General features: G+C 48.3%; 1 protein-coding gene across 1 annotated transcript in view; it reads right to left on the minus strand.

Annotated features, from left to right (window-relative positions):
* MAP3K20 (mitogen-activated protein kinase kinase kinase 20) overlaps positions 1–7,393 on the minus strand; it is a 38,546-nt gene extending 31,153 nt beyond the window's left edge. Inside the window, exons 1-2 of the mRNA XM_061563272.1 lie at positions 6,486–7,393; positions 1,432–1,519 (exon numbers count right to left, since the gene is read on the minus strand). Of these exons, the coding sequence (XP_061419256.1) occupies positions 1,432–1,519; positions 6,486–6,641 (244 nt within the window). The 5' untranslated portion in view covers positions 6,642–7,393. The remainder of the gene's footprint in view (positions 1–1,431; positions 1,520–6,485) is intronic.
* Between the last annotated feature and the right edge of the window lie 10,135 nt (positions 7,394–17,528).

The following is a 17,528-nucleotide window of genomic DNA, read 5'->3' on the forward strand; positions in this document are numbered from 1 at the left end:
TTAAGTATTATCCCATCGTACGTAGATTTTTTTTCTCTCTGGGTGCTCCAGTGTCCACATACGCATGAACGAATTGGCCGAAAATCCCTACGCAGAAAGCTCCAGAAAAAGTCTCGTGAGAGTCAAAGTGAGATTATCCTGGCTAATTAGAGGGCATCATTACTCTTCTTGTTATCTCGTGCTGATACAGGAGTTACGTGGTCACGTGCATTTCCTTCCCACCACTGACACTCGCTCATCAATGGTCGAAAAGATATTTTCCAAAACGCGACACATTTGTTTACCGAGGATGAACGGCAACGCTGACACTAATTTCTGTTCGCTGTGTCGCTCTGCGATAGGGACGGTAACGTGAGCAGCAAGCAGCTGCTCGTAATGCGCTCACCACTGGGGATTCAAACCGCACAGACGGAACAAGTTCATTAAACGGAGGCCCCGTGTCCCATTTTTGTGTTACTTGATGCCATATCTGGGGTGGAGTGTCCCAGTTCCAACATCACTGTAGCTGATAGAATCAAATTAAAGCAGTCCGATTTCGATTTAAAGCTTTCGTGACTGCAGGGATTCATCTTCTTGGTTCTTTCGGTAAAGTCACGTAGATATTATTTTATTATGTTTTATTTTTATTATTTTATTATTTCCATTCTACGTGACTTTACCGAAAGAACCAAGAAGATAAAGCAGTCCGGTTGAACGACGATCCCGTCACTCGCTCTCTGGCGATCAGTGTGCCTTCTTATCACTCTTCTACCACTTCTACCGTGGCTGCCGTTCGCGTGAGCTTCACTCCTCGATCCTCCACGCGGGTTGCGTACTCATGTACTCATCTTAACCAGACTCACTGCTTCGTCTCATGCACCCTGTGTCACACTGGACATCTGTGAAAAGAAGCTTCACACCTCATGGGGTTCATGGAGTCTAAATAAAGAGAGAGATTCTGTGTGCATCCATCACACTGCAGGTCACCGCACTTTTATTTCTGCTTCTTTTCTCGCACCGCTCCACTTAAAAAATCTCCCCCCCCGCACATCACCATAATTGTTTTTGCTTATAACCTTGCTCGACTTAATAAGCGTATTTACTCTCATCTGTTCCACCTTCAATAGTGCTGTTTTTAGCTGGCCACGTGACATTTCAGGCTTTTGGGCCCTGTGCTTGGCACAGTGGCAGCAGAACAGGAGGGGGGGAGGGTCCTGAAATTGAAAGCTCTTCAGATAGGGCCCTGTACTAACAACAATAATGAAACAAACATGCAATGTATTGTCTTTGGTAAATATCAACAAAGTAACAATGTTCTGGGTCTCAAGGAAGGGGGAGGGGTGGGCGAGAGCGTGGCGAGGTGGCCATGCTCCGCCACTTGCTCAGCATCCGTGGTCATGAAATTGAAAACGCGCAGAGGCCACTGAGCTGGTTAGGCGAGGTGCTGCGTACCTGTGATGATGCAGTAGTTGGGAGATTCGGTGACGGCTCCAAAGAACTGGATGATGTTCCGGTGGCTGAGGACGCTCAAGATCTCTGCCTGGAGGGAGACACGTCACGTGTGGTCACCGATCATGTGAAGAACCTTCAGGCCGGCCTGCGTTATAGGCAGTTTGTGTGAGTACTTTACGGCTCGTTGTTAATCCACTGCTGGATGAAGGTATCCCCAGGCTGTGGATCGTGGGGGTTGGTGGGACCATGCTTCACCACGCTGGACAGTGCAGGTTCATGGATGGGCGGCACCTGTCGCTGTTCAGATGTCACTCGCCACTGTTGTTAGAAATGGCCAGGAATTGAACTCAGATCGCAGAGTTCGAAGTGCAATCGGCTAGCTTCCGTGGCACCTCTTCCCACGTAAATATATACACAAAGACAAAAATACCACATTTAGCCTTAACAGACTGTTGGGACAAATGCTGTTGGCGAGCACCCAATAAAGGCAGGCAAAGCACATGAGGGGGTGGGTGGCCAGCACCTCGCCTGGCCACCTTTGTCTCCGCAGTGACAATGTTTACACATCGCACCATATACTCATTTGAGGCTGAGCCGACCTAGGGGAGGCCCAGGACTGGTTGAAATAATTGTTAATGGTGTTGGCCATGAGCGGGAATCGAATTCTGGTCGCTGGGTTCGTAGTGCAGTGCGCTAACCCCTACACTATCGCTCCCCAAAATCTAGATACACATTGATAACACACAAGCACAATTGTACGTGTATGTGCATACACACAGAGGGATTCCTTAAGTTTTCCACCTTTGAAAATAAAAGCCAATGTGCCAAATTTTTATTAAACGCCTGGTTGCAGTGATATCCATTGGAAGTCCATAGCCTGTGGTAGAAATTCCACATTCCAATGACGGGTCCCAGGTTATTCACCAATTAGAGCAGCTGATGCTGACACCAGAGGATGATAGTGCTGATGATGGTGATGATGTTGAATCCCTGACTCCACTCTCTGTACACTGGACTACATCCACATTTAAAATTGGCCTACGAATTTAACAGAAAAAAAACTACTCGTTCCCATCGGATTATAAACAAACATTACAGGAATCCATGGGAACTTTGAAAGTGTATATGAGGCCCAGTAAGATTTTCCTGTGCACTCACACACAACCCTATTTTTAATGGGATCTCTGCAATGCCTTTTTTATGATGACAATTCTCCTTGGCCTAAACCTAGTAGCAAGAGCGAGCCTTGCTCAGAATCATAATCAAAATATTCATTTATGCCGGAGGAATGCGATGAGCCAACAAGCCCTTTTGCACGGATTACCAGGATGTTACGTGTTCGCACGCCTGCCAATCGGCACAGGGAACCACAAGCGTCCGTGCACCGCGTTGACGAGCGGAACTTGGCCTACAGTCGTAATCATTCAGGAGAGTGCGGGGCCGGCTTTAAAAAAAAGAAAACCGGTGGGACAAAAAAAAAGGCATGCCTTTTATGGGAAAAGCTGTTTGATTTTGAAGGAGCAAATCAGGTATTTTAATTATAAGCACGTGTACTGCTAGCCCACCGCTCATCGGCCTCTTGGAGCGAAGGTTATTTAATTAATTATAAACTGACGTTCATGGAAAATGGGCAAAATGTGTGTGCAGGGCGCTGGCGTACGATCGCAGGCTGTTGTTGATGCATGCCCTTCCAGTGTCTTTCACGTCCACGTATTTGCAGTGGGTGACTTTTTTGGTAATTACAATTTTTACTTTACCAGGCAAGGCCCACTGAGCTATGCAGCTCTTTTTCAGAAGCCACCTGGCCACAAATGATAGCTCAACGAAGTGGCTTATCACGTGGAAATGTATAGCAGCTAAATACTCCGAATGCACATTTCTAAATGTGGAGGGGAAAACTGGAGGACCCGGTGAAAAATCCACGCAACCACGGGGGGGGGGGGGGAGAGCCATGCAAACTCTAAATATACAGGCATCGGGGTCAGGATGCAACCCGTGACCTCCTGTATACCGGGCGAGGTAGTTAACATCTCGCCATTGTAATGCTTGATCATGCAGCCGCACGGCGGCGCTGGAATTGTTAGCTCCTCATCTGAGCAATCTGACGCAAGGCCACAGTGATGACATAACGTTAACACGAATCAAATGCGTGCACAAAAATCTGCATCTGCGCATTACGTATGAGCACCAGACACGGTTAACTTGTTATTAATATGGCTTAATTTCAAAATAATTTTTTTGGTGACTGTATTTCGAAATCATTTACAGTACAGTATTTCAAATCGGTGACTTGGAAGCATGGTGGGTGCTTCAGAAGGAAGTTCCATGATTGAGACTTTAATCTTGTCGACTTTGCAGTGCACTGTGCTAACCACTGCGTGACTGTCACATTCCCACATAGAAGTAGTCGACAAATCTACTGCCATGTGAGAACTTGCCCTCTTACATCCTGCACACGTCCTGGGTTTATTCCAAACCTCCCAAGTTTCTATCCTGATCCTGTGATCAAGTTTCTTTCCAATCACTTCTACATGTTGTTGTGTATATATTAGAAAGACAATTTATACGCATTTCGATATCTTTTAAATGAATGATTGACTTTCGCTGACATTCACACCAGATCCCAAGAAGACGATCACCACTTCGTTTTTTGCAAGGGGAAAGAGACGCTGAACCGTTCGATGCGCGCGTGGCTTTGTAGAGACGGTTGACCTAAAAATTGAGATCGGTTCTTGTCATCTCTCTTGGGTGTTGCTGACGATGGCGGATGTGGTTTGGACACGAATAACTGCTTCTCGCGCATTTTATCACAGCAAAATTGATTTTTCACATGGCCGGAAAAAAACCCATGATAATCCGATAATGAAAGTGTAGTTAGATAAACATGTTTTCCAAACATCCATTTCACCACGTGAAATAAAAGAACATTCATGTTCAACAGCCAAAGGGTCTTCCGGATCAAATGTTTTACAGCAGCATTTATTTAAGCGGGCAAACCGTCGGCTGATTTGTGACTTTGTTGAATCTCATCAGCAGTTTCCGGCCTGCTGCCGATCGCCGGATGCTAGAGACAAGGGCTCGCCACAAATATCGCGCAGCCCATGGAGGCGACACGAGTTTAAGTCCCGGCCATGGCTAGCATCAGTGACGTGTTTTATATCTGAACCTTCTCCTTCAGTCAGCCTGCGCGTCAGTTCGGGAAATCTGTATCTCGACTTGCGTGGTGAAATTCGGTCATGACCAACATGGTGTAGAGAGGGCCTTCATCCAGCAGTAGATTGATGAAGGGCTGACGATGTAATTCGTGGGCAATGTGGAACATCTGGGTCAATGGAGCAGATATACAGAGGGGTAATTTGTCTGGTCATCTCTTTATAAATGCTCCTTCTGTGATTCAACGTTGATGATAGAACCACAACACTGATTTTATTTTTGTTTGTTCATAACATTGATACCAAAAGACTTCAACAGAAATTTGAAGAAACTGCATATTCAGTTTGAACATTCATACATTTCACAATTCGAAACGTGTAGGGTGTTAATGCGACCCGAGTGCAATTTCGATGAACTCTTTTAATGATGCTTGGATAAGGAATCTTGCATATAAACTTGAACATGCCATGAAATGTCATGATTTCAATTCCCTATAGACTCCATGTCCCCCTTGTGTTCCTCTGTCAGCCAGAATTTGCCAAATCTATTCCTAGCTCGCAACTCGGCACATCAGAGGAATGGGGAGAACGTAAAGAGAGTTCGAGAACCCCATAAATTTAGCAAGATGAAAAACTCTCGGTTTTTAACCGAGGTCAAAGGTCACAAGCCATACATAGGTCATCATCAACACCAATCGGTCCCAGGTTCCGTCTGTTTAGCGATGAGTCTTGACTCGAGTCTGTGCGGCCAAAATTACTGGAGTGGCGTGACTGACTAACGGACAGTCAAAATAACATTCATCATCACGTCGCTTTCAATTGTGTGACACGATGTGTACCTTCGCGACTAAACAACAGTGGCTGAGTTCGTCGTATGCCCACTGCCATCTCCTGCAAAACTAAGGTTTTGAGAGAGCATGCATGTGCCTGGATTGGATAACTTTCTAAGCAGTATGGAAGCGAATGGGGCAGCTGTCAGGGAAAAGCTTTAACACGTCTGCAAAGTCTTTTGTTGCTGTTGCTGCTCTGGCTTGTCTCAAATTTTGTGCAACCCTTTGATCACTTTCACCGATTTTCAAGAGTAGAGTACGGCTCTGGTAGCCACCCAAGCGGTTACTCAAGGTGTGTACACAATGGATCACCTTCCCGTCACGTTACAGATGGGACAGATAGAAGGGTAAAAAACCAATTATCATATTTTTTACTGGCATATGAGGTTCCAATGGTGTAAATGCTTACCCCGAGCTCTCATACTCTGATGGTGCATTGTCTTTGAGTTGTGCGCCTTTTGGCGTCATCTGGTCCAACCCATGTGAGACTAGGCTCTAAGGAAAGCTGTCTCGGGTGTGGACCAATCAACTTCAAGGACAGTGCATACATTATCAGAGTTATGTTTTTTGTTTGCATTATGACTGCAGGTATTGTGGTCTATGCAAACATGACTCCTTGTAAAAAAGGTGTCAGTTTTGTTGCCAGATAGAAGGGTCAAAAAACAATTATCATATTTTTTACTGCCAAATGAGGTTCCAATGGAGATCCATAGCCGTCAACCCACACGGTTCACCCAGTATTCTTGTCCAGGGAAATTGAGTTTTCAGGTCCATACGGCGTACAGCCGTTTCAATACGGGCAAAACAAATTTTAGTTTCGTAACATAATTTTTGTTTATTTATTTGTGTTTCTCCCTTGTGATGGGACTTTGTAGGATGAACGTTGAGATTTGTAAGGGCCACGGGGTAACCCACAAGGTCTGAATTGGTCTGTACTAAGGTAGGGCGCTGATAAGGGGTTGGCAGCAATGGAGATCCAACGCGCGCGCACGAAGTTACTTGCACGGCGTGTGCGGTGACGCACACACACACACAGACACGTGTGTGTGTGCGCGCTCTCGTGTAAACTCACCTCCCGGTCAAACTTGAGAAGTTTCTTGACGGCCACTTCTTTGTCCTGCGGCACCCAGATGGCTCGGTACACCGTGCCATAGCTGCCGCCGCCACACAGCTCTCCGATCTCAAGGTCCGAGAAGGGAATTCGAATCAGGGACGCGTTCGTGGACATCTTAGCATCCCTCCGCTCGAGGACACAAGGACGACTGAGGCGGCCGTTTGGTCGTCGGCGACCTCCGAGCTGCCGGCGTTGTGTCGATGCCCACGCGCAGGCTTTGGTACGATCCAAATTGTTGAACCGGAGGCGTGGGGGCGGGCGGCGGGGGTTGGTGGCTCACGAGGTGATGGCACCAGAACGTGAAGACACACCAAAGTCCTTTTTTGGAGTCGTAAGAAAACAAATAGAAAAAATTGCAGTAATCTTGATGTTTGATCGATACACCTGCACTACGTACGGGTGGATGATATTTCTAAACCTAAATAAATCTCGTTATTTCTGGATGGGGAGGAAAAAAAACCCCCATGAACAATCTCCAAGCTCCCTTTTTAATGCGAACTCCTCCTCCGTGTTGTGCTGTGGGTGCGGTGAGCCTCGCGCTCGTGCGAGAGCCGGTGGAGCGATGAGCCCCCGAGACTGGTGAGGAAGAGGAGGTGAGGAAGAGGTGAGGAGGAGGAGGAGGACGTGGGGCTGGAATCCTCACGGTGGCGTTGGGATGGATGTTGCTCTGGGCTCGATGCTTCTCTGGGCTCGATGTTGCTCTGGGCTCGATGTTGCTCTGGGCTCGATTCTTCTCTGGGCTCGCTGCTGCTGCTGCCTCTCCACTGGTTTCCTCGCACTCCGCGGCTCCCGGTTTGTGGAGCCTCCACGCGAGAATTCGTGATGCCCGCCACCGCGGTGTAGCAGTTTTGGAACGCGACTTATGCAAGCGCAGAGACACCGACCCACCCCCTCGCGTTACACCCACCCACCCACCCCTACCGTTACACACACCCACCCACCCACCCACCCCTACCGTTACACCCACCCACCCCTACCCACCGCTACACCCACCCACCCACCCCTACCGTTACAAACACACACCCACCCACCCCTACCCACCGTTACACCCACCCACCCACCCCTACCCACCGTTACACCCACCCACCCTTACCGTTACACATGCACACACACGCACACATCCACCCCAATGTTACACACACACGCACACATACACCACTCCTGCCGTTATACAGTCACCCCCCCCTAGTGTCATACATAGCAAAAATGTGCCCCCCTTCCGTGACTCACACACACGCACACACGTGTGCACCCGTCGCGCGCATGTGACTCGCACTGCGCAAACACGTGCTCAACATACCGTGCACACCACAAACCTACCTCGTCCATTGCACACACACACACACAACACACACCTCGACCATCACATACACTCCACTACCATCACACACACAACACACACTCCTTGACCATCACACACACACACAACACACACACTCCTCTACCATCACACACACAACACACACACACCTCGACCATCACATACACTCCACTACCATCACACACACAACACACTTGCATTCACCTTCCGCTGTCATTGTACACAGTCCTAACACACGCGCATTCTTCAACGTGCGCACATGCAAACCACACAGACACACACACACAGGCACACACACACAGGCACACACAGGCACACACACACACAGGCACACACACAGGCACACACACACAGGCACACACACACAGGCACACACACACACACAGGCACACACACACAGGCACACACACACAGGCACACACACACAGGCACACACACACAGGCACACACACACAGGCACACACACACAGGCACACACACACACACAGGCACACACACAGGCACACGCAGGCACACACACACACACACAGGCACACACACACACACAGGCATACACACACACACAGGCACACACACACAGGCACACACACACACACAGGCACACACACTAAACACACACTCAACTCCCCACCCATATCAGCGGCACACGTACATATTCATACACCAAAGACAAAGATCCCACGTATAGTCTTAACAGACGGTTGGGGCAAGTGCTGCGGCACGGCACGGCACACGAGGGGGTGGGTGGCCAGCACCACGCGCGGTCGCCTTTGCCTCTCTCGTGGCGATGTTTTCACACCGCAATAGGTAATCATTTGAGGCTGAGTCGACCTAGGCGAGGTCCAGAACCGGTTCAGATAATCGCCGTGAGTAGGGAATCAAAACTCGGGTCGCCGGGTTCGTAGCGCAGCGCGTTAACCGCTACACTACCGCTCCCTGCTATTCATACACCACAACATTCACCGCTCTCACCCACCCACAGCTTTTGCAGCTGAACACAAAGCCCCATTGCAGAGACGTATGTACGTATGTATGTATGCTTCACTTCTTTCGCACCGTACGTAGCCAACCGTGCTAATTGGAGATGCGGGGGAGGGTCAACAAACCAAACACCAAAAACAGTTCTAAAGTTATGCATTTTCAATTTAGATTTAAAAGTGCACAGCTCGGAAGGAAGAGCGTTTCCAGACGGCCACAGAGCGCAGCTGAAAGCGAGCGATGCGGTGACCGTGTTTGTTGAAATCCCACGGTTTTTCATTCGATCCCTACAGTAATACAAATAAAAGCACTCTTTTTTTCTCTGGTAAATATCAATAACGTACCAATGGTGGGGTCTCAAGTGGGGGGGGGGGGGGAGGGGGGGCTATCATCCCCATTCGTCCCCCCTTGGATCTGCCAAGGTGTCACTGAGCTGCTCCTATGTAGGCCCGCTAATGGCTTGCATTTACAACTCGAGTTTTCACTCCAGTCGGCGTGAGTTGTTCACAGTCGCATAGCGAACGAGGCAGGCAGAAGGGGCAACCTGCTCTGGGGACAACATGCCCATGATCTTCCGAGTTGCTTGAGCCGACAATTACATTGTAATTATAAGATGTGAAATAAAAATTAGTACGTCGATTTTTGCAGCAAATTATTCATTTTTGGCTTGAGCTACTCAACGAGGTGTCCACATGTGTCTCGTAAGACCATCCCTGACCCCCAACATCGCTGATATCCACACCTATGGCTATGCCGGGTGGTGGATGTGGTATGAGAGCACACATTTGGCCAGAACATTTTTTGGCCTTACCCAGAAATCAATTATAAATTGTAAACTGGAATGGTCACAGCTACAACCATTTTATTTTTATTTATTTTAAATTATGACACATTTAACGATGCATTTCTGCGCAACCCAAATTCTGACGAGGAATTAAGGTCAGCTCAGGAAGAAAAACTGACTCCGCAAAAAGATTCGAGTTGGCAAAATTCGAGTTGGCAAAATATTCGGAAATACGCTGCCAGGACCAGCAACTCGGCTTTAATCTTGAGTTTTGTGGTTCATGGAAACTAGGTATAACACACAGTAGGAATTCTATAAAGATACAGATCCCCCGTGAAGCCTACATAGGATTTTGGGCAAGTACTGTCAGCGAGTAGCACCTATGAAGGCCAGCACGGTGATGTGGCCAGTACCCAGCACCCAGCCGCCTTTGTCTCCCCAGTGGTGATATCTATTCTGCACCAGTTTCTCGTTTTTAAAGATGAGTCACCCTCGGGAAGACTCGGCAACTGGTTCTGCAATTCGTCACCGATGTTCGACGTGAATGGGAATCGAACTTAGGCCATCCGGTTAACGGTACAGTGCGCTAATCACTACGCCACCGCTCCCCACAGACAACGATTCCCCGTGTAGCCTTTAACAGACTGTAGGAGCAAGTGCAGCTAGCCCGCACCTAATGAAGGCCGGCACGGCACACGAGGGGTGTTGGGTGGCCAGCACCCGATAGGCAACCCACAAAGACAAAACACTCTGCCCGGTGCATTGAGTAATCCGGAGTTCACCCTACGAATGCACAAACCTCTATCCCCTTTGGGGTGGAGAGGGTGGGGGGACTTTCTCTCCGCGCCACCAGACGTGTCGCTCGCTCGTACGTGGCCATCTCTATATAAGCGCATGCTCTGTTCGCCGGACAAATGCACTTGCTGTGATATACGCTGACGCAGCGCAGTTGTGTATACACTCAGCACAGAGAGGCGAGCGATGTTTACGTCAGTGTACTTTGTTTGGTCTCTGCCCCCCCACCGCCGCGCCCGCCATGATTTCAACTGCGTCGCAGCCAATTCCTATAATAATAATCCTATAATAATAATTCCTATAATAATAATAATCATCATCCACTGCTGGATGATGATCTCGCCAAGCCGCCACCGTCACCTCGCGAACACGCGATTGTAACGCTGCATCGAGCGCACGGGCTGACTTCGTTGCTCCATCTCTTCGGTGGGTGTCATCTCAGACGCATTCCATTCATTGGCTGCCACTTCATTTTTTATTTGTGACCAACTCCCACCGCACCTTCTAGCGACGGTGCCCTGCACGCCCCCCACTCGTCTTGCGGGGAGCCGCGGTGGCAAGATGTCACCTCTCTCGCCTGGGATGCAGAAGGTTGTGAGTTCGATCCTGACCCTGACGCCTGTTGTATATTTGGAGTTTGCATGTTCTCCGTTTGGTCGCGTGGAATTTCCTCCGGGTCCTCTGATTTTTTTCCCCTACACGTTTAGAATCAGCACGCGTTTACAGCATTTGGCTGCTATACATTTCTACGTGATAAGCCACTTCGTTGGGCTATCATTTGTGGCCAGGTCGTTTCTGAAATAGAGCTGTACAGCTCAGTGTGCCTGACCTGGTAAAATAGAAATAGTTTCGTTGGATAGATTAGTTTGTGCATTGGGCCTGCAAGAATGCTCCAACCCATGTGCTCCTCTTTCTGACTCTCAATTTAATTCCACTGAGTGCACATCCGGGACAATTGGCGAAGCTAACAAGTACGCAGGCGGTGCAACTGCGTTGACCGCCATGGGCTGGAGGGACCCAAACGCCAAGCTGCAAAGAGGAGGGGGGGGGGGGACATTGGACAGGCTGGGCTCATGCCAGCCACACTCTGGCAGTGCGTAAAGGAGATTTATGGGTGAACCTTTCCCGTCTTTATGGTTATGTCAGAGTGTTCAGTCTGCTTGCCAAGCATAGATGGCTTGGGCAGTATCGGGAGTTGGTTTCAGACTGGCTCTCTCCACCTGATGAGGATTGCTTGTGTTGCGATCGAAACGTCGTGATTTGTTTTATTTTATTTCTACCTACGTGACTTTACCGAAAGAACCAAAGAGTACGGATTTCCCTGTAGTGGCGTTCGATAGCTCCTCTATTTCAGTGCGCGTTTTCCATGGGTATCATTTTTCTCCCCAGACGCCCAGCAACTCATTAGCGGAATGGTGCAAACATCCAAAGTAGGCCCCTCCTGAAGAAGGAGTTTACATTTCACCGAGAATTGCCTCGCTAAACAAATTGATATAACTAAGGAGCATTGCACATTCAGAATAAGCCTGGGCACTGGAATTATGAAAAGGGAGGAAATTTGAGAGGTGGCCCCATTATTTTTTATTCCGTGCACCAGGGCCCATGCCAACTCTGCTACGCCGCTGCTACGGATCAACATCTGTGCTTACGCAGCATATAACGCAGGTTGATGTATTATCAGGCGTATTACGCACGCCGCTTCGCTATGCCATTTGCACCGGGAGTTGTTTGCTGGTGACGTGCTCCATCCCGAATTAACTCCACCAACCCCCACGAGTCCGCACGAGCTAAAAGCTGACAATGATCTCACCTCTGTCTCGCAGTCACTCGCAGTTTTGGACAAAAAGTGTCAGGTACCGTCGTGACACGTCTGTCAACGGTCTCGGAGCAAAATTCTACAACAATTATTTATGATGCATCCAAGATGATACAAACTAGGTCCGTGTGTATAAATGTACGTACAAATATTTTGCCGGGACGGTATATTTCCTTTGTACTAATGGTACCGTGTCATGAGAATAAACATCCATTCAGAACTTTCCAGAACAGGGCATTATCCCACGTGTTAGAAAACAGCCTGTGGAATGAGACACCACAGAGCTACTTCTGAGATCCTTTCTTTTCTTAAACGCTAAGGGCCCCATGTACCCATGTGCCCTGCCACAGAGAAATTTCCTTTGCATAGCAAGCACACAATTGGTTTTATTTTGCTTCGCAGAGCTGGAATTTTTCCAAATTAAGTGAAAACAACAATTATCATTGTTGTTTTCGATGTCATTGGTGACCGCGCTTAGACCATCAACTCTCTCCACTCGAGCCCGGTTTAATCCCAGGTGGCTGAAACTCAGACTTGAGCCCAGGATCTCAGCTGTGCTGACTCAGCGCTGTGACCCCTGACCCACCGGACCACATCTGCTCACGTGACCCCGTCGACCCCTGCTATGGTGGTCCATACATGGTGCGATGGTGACCTACATGTGCGTGTGTGGGGAGCGGTGGCGCAGCGGTTAGCGCGCTGCGCTACGAACTCGGTGACCCAAAGTCGATTCCCACTCACGCCAACAGCAGTGACGATTATCTGAACCGATCCTGGGCCTCCCCTAGGTCGACTCAGCCTCAAACGAGTACCTGGTGCGATGTGTAAATATTGCCACTTGGGATACAAAGGCGGCCGGGCGTGGCGCTGACCAACCACTCCCTGGTGTGCCGTGCCGGCCTTAATAGGTGCTCGCTAATAGCACTGTCCCAACAGTCTGTTAAAGCTATACGGGGATCTTTGTATTTGTATATTAACCAGTGTTCGAGTGTGTTCATACATCAATATGTTCATCGGTGTGTGTAATCCAACGCATTGGATGTACGGATAGCGGATCACGTTCAGATTGAGCCGCTAAGATACACTCTCACCTGGGCACTCGAGGATCAGGCGGTGAGTGTTTTGGTTTACGGGGCAAGGATGTTTGTGTGGAATTTTGATTTGTGGGTTTCTCTGGGCACTCCCAACTCCCTCCCGAGTGGTGTTGGTACCGGACCACCACACGCCACGACCGGAAAGCACACGGGAGAGCTTTACAGCGCAACTGCGAACACCTACGCAGTCGTATCCCGAGGTCGCTGCGCCGTGGTGGCGAGCTGTTAACTACCTCGCCTGGTGTACATGGAGGTCGTGGGTTCGATCCCGACTCTGACGCCTGCTGTGTATTTGGAGTTTGCGTGTCTCTCTCTCTCTCTCATCATCATCACGGTGGCTAGGAGATGTTAACTACCTCGCCTGGTATGAAGGAGGTTGTGGGTTCGATCCCGATGCCTGCTGTATATTTGGGGTTTGCGCGTCTCTCTCTCCCCATGGTCACGTGGGGTTTTCTCCGGGTCCTCTGGTTTTGCCCTCCACATTTAGAAACGCGTTCTCAGAGTATTTGGCTACTATACATTTCTACGTGAAAAAACACTTTGTTGGGCTGTCATTTGTGGTCAGGTTGGTTTTGCAAAATATCTAAATGAAAAAAATAGTTTAGTTTAAGTTTAGATCCCTGAACAGAGAAAGAGTCTTGTGCCTCCAGTGAGGCTTTCCTCGGTAAACAATGATTTTCATAATTATGACTATGGGCTACACTCATGTGTGTTTGAGCGCCAATGTTTACAATACATCTCTTTCGAACAGGAGGCAGGGAGATTTGGCCCAAATTTGGTGTCTCGGTGCCTGAAATGCCCCAGCCCCTCAAGGATGTTTGCGCTCGAGGTGGCTGGGTGGCTCAGGGCTGAGAACAGCATCGAGCCACAAATGTTAAGATTTCTGGTTCAAGTCCAGGCTGTGGTCGCCCGTGATGACATCAAGTTCTCTTATATGAAGAGTGAATACTACACTCACAACCCGGTTACCAACGATTATGGAAAACACGATCATGTTAAAAAAAATATTCCACTTAATTTCGCTTTTGCCTTTGAGCAAATCTCATGGATCACACCCAATCTTGGAAGTTAAGCAGGACCGAGCCTCAATAGTGCTTGTGGATATGCAACCACGTTGACCAAACGGATGCTATAGACTGCTGCGTGGCTGTGTTCTTAGCAGAGGGCGGTGTGGAAAAATAATCATTGCTGTGCTCAAACATCAGTGCTTGCCACCTTCACCGGCCCGGACGGACCAGCATGGTGAAGTATGGTCAAATACCCCCCCCCCCCACCCCCGTGTCCAATGTGGCGTGTGCAGGCCTTCATCCACCAGGCGTTAACAATACAGACGAGGTGTACATTCATTTGGCTTTGGGCAGGTTCTGAGAATTACAAAAATATAGTTTGAGTGACATGAAACGACCACATTTTACAAGGCGTATAAAAGGTCTGGCCCCAGTGTGCATTAAACGGCTTTTGGTAAGTGACTTCACAAGCAGAGTGCACACCCGCCAGCAGACTGCATGGCAGAGAGCTCCTGTAACTTTTAAATATTTTTTTAACATCGTATTTTATAAACTCTTGCTGCTGCCGTGTCTGCCTGCATGCCGAGTCACCCTTGAACAACAAAAAGAGCCGTACAGCTCGATGGGTCATTTACTCGGATAATAAGCTTCTGGTTCTGATATCACTGCTTGCTGCAAGAGTTCCGCATGGAAAGTTATTCACCTCGTGACACAACACACGAAGAGCGCTCTTGGATTATAATTGAAGAGTCGTGGAGGAGGAGGAGGAGAGGGGGGGGGGGGATTACTCAAACCAACTGACTTTGTTTTCCTAAACCCTCACCAAACAAACACGTCGTGGCGAGCCGCCCTCCTCCTCCATCAGCTGGATATCCAATCGTGTTTCCCTCCCCGTCTCACGTTCCTCTCCTTTATCCCGCACCTTCCGATCCGTCGTTTGCGATCTCCTCTCTCTCTCGAGATGCCCCAAGCCACTTCCTCTGAACGCGACGCGGGAGTCGCTCCCCAATTCTTGGCACCGGCAAGGCTCCTTGAGCGGCGCAAGTAATTCGCGACGGTCTTAATGCGGTGGAGATGTTAATTGGACTGCGCCGTCGTGTAGGACAGACACAGGCGCGGCTAAATCTGTCTCGCCAGGGGCGGAGAACGGAAAGTAGCGAGTTCAAATTTCAGTCTTGGGTTGATTCGGCCCACAGTCTCTTTCTCGGTCGGTAAAATTGGAAGGGTCAAAAGTGGTTGCATCACGGACTGATCTTTGCCATGTACATGTGGATCATTTATGCCCGTCTCTATTGGCTGACCAGCACACATTGTTTTCTCACCAGAGAGACTTGTGTAGTTACAGTAATACGTGAGTAACGATCCCATCGGTTAATCAACTTATATCAATTCTTAAGTTCACGAAAACACGTGTGAAATCACACCAGAAATAATTTACATATTGATTTTAATTTGCACGTGTTGTATGCCTAAACCGAATCACCCGGAATTGCCCGATCTCATCAGATCTGAGCAATGGTAAGCAGTGTTGAGCCAGTTTCGTGCTTGGTTGGGTCACCACCATGTAAAAAACAAGCATTGTCGGGTACTGCAGGGCTTGTCAGCAGAGGGCAGCGCAGCATTCAATTGTTGTACCATACTCTGCTCGATAGTCTATGCGACCGGCCTCCACCAATCCACACCAACTAGCATGACGTATGTTCATGTAACCCCCCTACAACCCAGATGGCGTGGAGTTGTAAGGGAGGCACTTATCGTGCTGTGGAATGACAAAAAAGCTGCACTAAGATTTGTTGTATGCGATTGGTTCACATGGCCACTACCGTTTCCTGCAATGTTAATTTTAGAAAAACTCATTAACAATTCTAGCATTGAATCATGACTCAGTAAATAGTTTTTACTTAAATTTTCTTAAACTTTTTAATAATGTTTATTTCTAAATATCGACTTATGGTTAACTGTTCATATGCCAATTTTAAGGCTGTTCATCTGGAAACATCCTTCAAACTAAATTTATATCAGAGCCCCACGTTGTATCGTCTAGTCACCAACTATTATTCAATCTCTCTGCCGTCTCTCGTGTAAAGAAGGGTCATTGCCCAACAAGTCCAGCGACGTTCTGCTCTGAGCACTCAGGTGGTGCTCATAATCCCGTTTACCGCCGTGAGCCAGTGCTGGAAAGTCACTGTTCCTGTGGCAGAACTGGGTCTATCCATTGCTCCACTTCCTTGACAAAGTGACTCATTTGATTGAGCCCGGGGGGATGATGGGGCGACAATCCCCGTTCCAGGATTTAAACTCGCAAACTTCCGATTGGGCGCCACCTGTTCTAAAACATGACGTTTCCGTACGTTTTGTTTTCCTATTTTAGGGCCGTGTATTCTCATTTGATGGTAATCTATATTTATATAGAGCGCCTTCACCCAAGGCGATGGATGCGTTGAGTTTTTACCGTGCAATGTTATTGAATTGCTGCTGTGTTGAATAATTATGGCCAGAGTAATGCACGAAACACAATTCACTCATTCCTGATTTCTTTTCTGGAAGCACGTCTGTGCTTGCACCACCGACTCAAAACGATTCAAGAATTTCGCGGCACCCTGAGATACATATATAATGAGGCATCGCGAGGCTTGGGTGAACGCGTTATTATGGAGACAGTGGATTAACTATTTCAGGCGCAAAGCACAGGGTGGTCCCTGACATCAGCTGACGCTCGAAAATAGCCACAGTCCGCTGCTGAAACGAGACGCCGAGAAGGGTACAGGGCAAGCTTCTAGCTTCTCCTACATAGCCTCCATGCAACCATGTCCCAGCTCCCAGAACGAGAAAACGACTGCAATAGCGCGTGTGCTTGCTTCGTGTTGCGTATTAATGTAATTATGTCCTTTGTTTATCCATGAAACTGCCAGTGGGTTTTCAGATGCTTTTTCAGGACCATGCCCAAAAGTATTTTCACTTTTTTAAAATATATATTTTTGGTTGGCCTTTTTAAAATGTATTTTCCACGGCAAAAATAACAGCAACATAACATGTACGAAAATAGGCACAAAGCCGGTGGACACAGCTGGCAACATATAATCAAGCGCAGTGGCATGTCCATGAATTGAATTTAGATTCAATGCTGATGATAAACCCCCAAAGGCTTTTCCCTTCCCAGTAAGTGTTGGGTGCGACATCAACACAACACACCTCGCGCACAATGG

This window comes from Lethenteron reissneri, chromosome 31, assembly GCF_015708825.2.
Source record: "Lethenteron reissneri isolate LAM-NWPU_2019-01 chromosome 31, ASM1570882v1, whole genome shotgun sequence".
Taxonomy (NCBI): Eukaryota; Metazoa; Chordata; class Hyperoartia; order Petromyzontiformes; family Petromyzontidae; genus Lethenteron; species Lethenteron reissneri.